At 37.6% G+C, this 6111-nt stretch overlaps 1 protein-coding gene across 2 annotated transcripts in view; it reads left to right on the top strand.

The window, feature by feature from the left end:
* The window catches only part of LOC103467667 (protein FAM19A1-like), a 36839-nt gene extending 31039 nt beyond the window's left edge, over positions 1–5800 (top strand). For both annotated transcript variants that reach the window (XM_008414260.2, XM_008414259.2), the window contains exons 3-6: positions 256–396; positions 1824–1948; positions 4764–4839; positions 4981–5800. In XM_008414260.2, coding sequence (XP_008412482.1) covers positions 256–396; positions 1824–1948; positions 4764–4796 — 299 coding nt within the window. In that variant the 3' untranslated portion in view covers positions 4797–4839; positions 4981–5800. The remainder of the gene's footprint in view (positions 1–255; positions 397–1823; positions 1949–4763; positions 4840–4980) is intronic.
* Positions 5801–6111: the final 311 nt, after the last annotated feature.

Consider the following 6111-nt stretch of genomic DNA (forward strand, 5'->3'; position numbering starts at 1 on the left):
CATTGAAAAGCATCATTTTAATTCTCGCTCACAAAGATTAAGTGTTTTGTTTTGTTCTGGTCTAGCTATAACCCTAGGGTATAACCCTAACCCTAACCCTCACATAAAATCTCACTAAAAACACATTTAGCCTTGCGGTTGTGACACTAGGAAACACTTTTTGGAAAGGTTTATATAAATACTTTTGAAAGGCGCTCTACGGACTGATGTTTGCTGAATTTAATTTTAAGTTTTGTCTGTTTTTCTCCTCCTCAGAGGGAGGCACGTGCGAAGTAATAGCAGCTCACAGATGCTGTAATAAGAACCGAATTGAGGAGCGGTCACAGACGGTGAAGTGCTCCTGTCTGCCCGGGAAGGTGGCTGGAACCACGAGAAACAGACCCTCATGTGTGGACGGTGAGTATTTAAGGAACACATTACAACACTGAGCCACCCGCTTAGTTGGAGTCCAGTCTTGTGGTAGCACAACAAAAGCTTACGGGTTTACTACAGCAAAGGGATTATTGCATTCTATCAAATGTGATGACTTGAACAAAAAAAAATTATAATAAAGAACCTGACATGTTTTCTAAAAGATGCAGAGAGATTTGTTCATATCTCTTAAAATATGGAGTCAACCATGCAGTACCTTGTCTCAAACAAGACAACATTAGGGATAATGCCACATCCACATGTTGTTGCCGACAGACAGACACAGGGTTTCTGAAAGCAGAAGCTTTGCTCCAAATCGAGACAAACATAGCAGCTGAATTTAACACACCTGAGGGAAGAGGAGAGAAAAATAAAGCAGCATAATGCATAGAGATTCAGGCAAAATAGAAGCTGTTTACATACAGTGGGTAGATATTTCATAACGGCTACATGTGTGCTTTGACAAATATCTCCAATAAAGCCTCAATCCTTTGCTGGAAATGGATTTGGTGCATGGGTGTAACTCAACTTAAAAAACATATTGGCTCCAGGAAACCTCTCACCTGCAGCTTTTATCTTAAATCCTTTTGCAAATATTACAGCAATCTCTGAACAGACCGCAGGAATTTGAGGTCTCTTGATGTCAGCTCTGACAGATTCTTTCCCTCGGTCTCACATTACAAACCATTTACTGTCTACTTACCCTGTATTTAAAGCAATTTTCTCTTCTGATGGAAAGTGTGTGGTGTGCATTAAAGTCAAGTCTGAGTCACACCTCCCAGTCCTCCCTGTTGAAAGGAAAGCCAAAGTTCCCCCCTCTGCATTTAGATCTAATTGCATGCCAAAAAACCCCTATATTGCAGAACATATACTTTTTTTTCCCACCTTGACAGAGAAGTTCTTTGTTGTTTCTAGCAAAATATGACTCAAATAGATTGAGGAATAAAAAATATTGAGCGTTTTCTAGTTTTGCTAAAGGTCAGACATTCCAGCCTGATAAATTGGATCAAGAGATTCTGAAATGTTACACGGATTTTTGTATTTGATCTGTAAAACATAATAAAGGTTTCTGTAGAGTTGTAACAATGATGCAATATGTCAACTGTAAATTATCTAGTTAAGACCTAAGAAGACTAGAACACACTCATTTTTTACACAATTCATGTGAGTCTTAAATTTAAATCATTTAGGCATTATTAGGTTCTAAAAAAGTTGCTCACTAACACTTGCACCAATTTTTCGAGAGAAATGTGAAGAAAATGCAAAATTTAAAGAGCTAACTCCTGCTTGAATTGAAATGGAGTTATCCAGTCAGACCTTGAGCTCATCCATGTTTTAGGCGCTGGATTTTGGTTGGCTCTCATTTAAAGTTAAACATAACATACCCACACTGCTGATTCTCTTGTCTGTAGCATCCATAGTAATTGGAAAGTGGTGGTGTGAGATGGAGCCTTGCCTGGAGGGGGAGGAATGCAAGACGCTTCCTGACAACTCCGGCTGGATGTGCTATGCTGGAAACAAGATCAAAACCACAAGAGTAAGTTAATCTGTCAAAACTAAGACAAATTCTATGTCATTCACCTTCACTGCTTTTATACCGGTTTAGGACTTTTTTTTCAATAAAGTGAACTTGATTCAATCTTGACAATTTAACTCTAATCTAAAATCAGTCGCACTATATAAATCTGTATAAATATGTAATTACTTTCCTAAATTCGACTAGGAAAGTAAAATATGTTGAGCTGGTSAATCATAATGTGCAGAATGTGTCCTCAATGCTTGATTGTGGGCTTGTTTTTCATGAATTACCACGTTAGTATGGAGTCGCATGCAGGCGATCAGTCTGTGGTACCGCTGAGAGGTTCAACAAGTTCAGTTTAATAGCGACCTTTAGTCCATCTGCAATGGTGGCTTTGAATTTTTGCATCTTGCTCTTGAYGAGGAAGATGAGTTTGCTGGGCAATTAAGCAGAGTGATTAAACCAGGCAATGATATTTTGCGTGGGCATGTACCAAGTCCTGCAGGAAAATTAAAGCAGTAACTCCATAAAGCTTCAAACTTTATAAAATGGAAAATGGCCTGTACTTGTAAAGCATGAAGTATGCACAACTTCACAACTTGTAGGACTGACCTATAGCAACAACCTTTTGAGGCTTACCCTCCGTACGGTGGATGACCATGGCTGTCTACTGTACGACTGAAAAGTCAGCCACAACTCAACAGTTTTAAAATAAATATTATATTTTTATTGCTTTATGTCTGCGAGTGACGGAACCATACGATACTTTATACGAGTTTCACTTTTTGAATTTAAATTAATGACCTTTTCTAATATATCCCCATTCATTGACATGTACCACATTGTCACCTACAACACACATTTGTTTTTCATTGTTTGCTTTATGTATGTACAATCATGACTGAATCTGCATGAGGCCACTGTTTGGATGGCAGAAACATATGGCTGTTGCTAAAGATGTGAAGCAATCATTTTTAACCAGGTTGTTTAAAAAAAACAAGCCGATGTATTTTGTTGAAGAGCTGAAACTGAAAAAATCTTTAATTGCCGGGTTCTGCAGAACTGCTGCATCTCCCGCCATTAGAGCTAAAGATAGGATGTTTCCTATTGCTTTTCATTGTACACCATCTAAATTACTTTACTTAATGTTAAAAGAATTTCTGTCATCTTTGATTGGCTGTGTTGCTCTTTTGGGTATTTTATTATAAAATAAGGATTATCAGAAGTAATCCAGATTTCTTAATAGTACTAAACTAGTCCTCTTTCCTTAAAAGACTAATAGTCAATGCATCATGCATCATTCCAGTTTATAGTAGTTCAAGGGAAACAACATACAACAGAAAACAGTATTCCTCAGCAAGAAAGGGAAACAATTCAGGAAGATATTTCCATCCTATATATTACATTTGATTTTCATATATTCCAAAACACCCTCCACATTTATTGTACTGGAATGTCATTTAGGCCATTAAGCCAGAATAACACATTTATAAGAAATGTGCATGCACATAAGATGGTTGGCCACATTATTGAGCAAATCAACATTTGTCCATCTGTACATACATGTGTGCCCTCTGTGTTTGATTTAGTTTTACCGTCCATATTGACCAGCTGATTGTCCGAGTCAAACTCGGGGGTTAAATAGTTAAGATTGAACTGTACCTTAAATGTGTCTTCTATTTATGCTGTTTCCATTCAGGGAACAACTCAAACAGGATAAAAATGCATCAGAGTCTACATTGGAATCAGAAAAAAACTYGTCTTCCTCAATAGCTACTAAACTTATCTTATCATCATAATTTGCGTACTGTTAACCAGACATACATGCCTGTATTAGATGGGATGCACATTGTGGGGGTCCAAACGAGAGGCTCTATTATCCTGAAGGACGTCCCTTAAAAAAAACAACAACAAAAACCTGAGTCATCAAGACAATCCAGATAAATTTTTTTCTCATCAGAGAATACACTTTTCCTCCATTATTTATTACTCCGTGTTTGCCAAGCCAAAACTGTTATGGTTTTGGGAGGAGAAGTGACTTTAGTTCTTAAAGCCCTAAAAGTTATTGGACTGCAGTCAGCATTAGCAAGGCCCTTAAATTGGAAGAAGGATCAGCCTGTGTCTTTCATTGACAGCCCACGAGATCCTCCGGCTCAGGGCAAGTGAAATTTTTTGGGGGCCTACCACCTGACATTATTGTACCAACCGCCTCAGGATCTTTCAGGAAATTTTAAATGAATGTCTCACTGTGTCCAACCTCTGCAGTGATGGAGGGTAGTGAGAGGCCTTGCTTGTGCATTTCAAAAATCCTGCCACGTTCAAGGACAGAAAGCTTTTATGCCTTTCCCATCAGTGGGTCACGAAAGTGTGAAAGCTTGATGGGAAATGACATGAGAGACATATTTTTGTGCACATTTTGACTCTTAATGATCGTAAGCATTTGATTAGCCGATGGACGGGTTGTGTGAGGTTTTTCTGTCTTCCTTGCGTACATATATAGATGTTTGTATGTGTGCACATGTATATATGTATATTCATATCCTATTCTTTTCATAAAAAAAAGTGCAACCTGAAAATGATGAAATTCAACAGGCGTCCTGGATTTGAAAAAATATTCACAGAAATAATGATGGGGCCGGAGCGCTCACTCGCCTAATAAATGTGCACACACTGCAGAGTGGAGCTGAGGGAGACAAACGTAYAGCAATGTGAAGCTGGCTGTGGAATAACAAAACAGCGGTTATTGCTTCTGAATTTCACTGCAAATTGACTTGTTAACAACATAGTCTAACCTTCTGTTTCTGCCTTCCATTTTTTTTTTTTTTTTTGCCAGAACACTCAGCCATACACAACATCGACGTATTAACATTTGGTTGGAGAGGATGCAAGGGAATACCTCTGGTTCAAAGGTCAGACTATTTCTACATACTGAAGCACCAGTGTAGTAATTTATTTCATCTAATTGCTCAGCTCTGCAAAGGGCAAACAGACATTTTGTGCTAACCTCTGTGATATTCACACTTTCTTTTTCTTTTTTTTTTTCATTTTAGCACTGTCATTGGACCAATTATCACAAGAGACAATGAGCCTATTGTTGCTTCAAGAAATGTGAACACTTTCAAATCAAAGTGTAAAAAGATGTAGAATACATAAAGCACTCGGTTGAGGCTCCTGAAAATACTGATGCTTCAGGCAGCCTAAGAGGAACTTCATCACAAACCTCTAATGAATCTATTTTGATCATTTTTTTTTCCTTCAACTTTGACATGGAGGACGGCTGTCTCTGCATTTGGAATTATATTTTGGGAGTGACTGCTTAGTGAGACGGATGTCTGCGGTAAAATACCAAAACAGGAGAGAAAGAAATCAAAGGACATGGAAGGAACAAGTGCAGAAGTTGACAGCCCTCAGGATTTTTTTTCTCCCTTTTTTAATATTGTGGAGTGTAAAATATTGTGCATAAAATGTTTGTCTTTTCCAGTGTACATGAAAACTTAATTTGTGCTGTTGGTAAATCTTCCACTCTTCCTCTTACATGCAAAACAGCCAAAGGTTGACKAAGCTGAGTAGATGATGTGAAGATGAAACAAATGCATTGTGAAAGAGATGTTTGTGTGTCTTGAGACATTTTACCATTAGTCTGTGGGCTACCTGTACGCCTTTCATCACCTCCTAAATGGCTTTACGAATTGAACTCGCGACCATTTACCCTGGAACTGATGAACCCGACAGAAATGTGCAATCAGTGGGTTGTTTTCAATACTTGAAATGCCTTATTTATGTTAAATGGTTCAAACGATGATTCTGTACATATGAAGCCATTTATTGATATGTGCTGAATTCCATTAAAATTGTTGTTCCTGTAACACATTTTTTTTCACTTTCACTTAGTAAAATCTGAATACACTAAAAAGGATGCGAATATTTAATCTTTTCTTCAGTCTGCAGGAGTATGATTATTTTACTGTCTTTTTGGTCTAAAATTTAATCCTAAACCAGGACAAAAATAACTCTTTGGATCTAGAAATTGCTTAAAATCGACCATGTGTTCATAACTCTCTAAGCAACCCTGAAGGACTGCCAATAACAATGTATTTTTAAATAAAACTAAATAAGCTGTTTTCAAGATGAATCAATTAATCTAAACAACAAATAGAAAGTATTTGCAGCTCCTTTGCTAT

The sequence above is a fragment of the Poecilia reticulata genome, linkage group LG7 (assembly GCF_000633615.1).
Source record: "Poecilia reticulata strain Guanapo linkage group LG7, Guppy_female_1.0+MT, whole genome shotgun sequence".
Taxonomy (NCBI): Eukaryota; Metazoa; Chordata; class Actinopteri; order Cyprinodontiformes; family Poeciliidae; genus Poecilia; species Poecilia reticulata.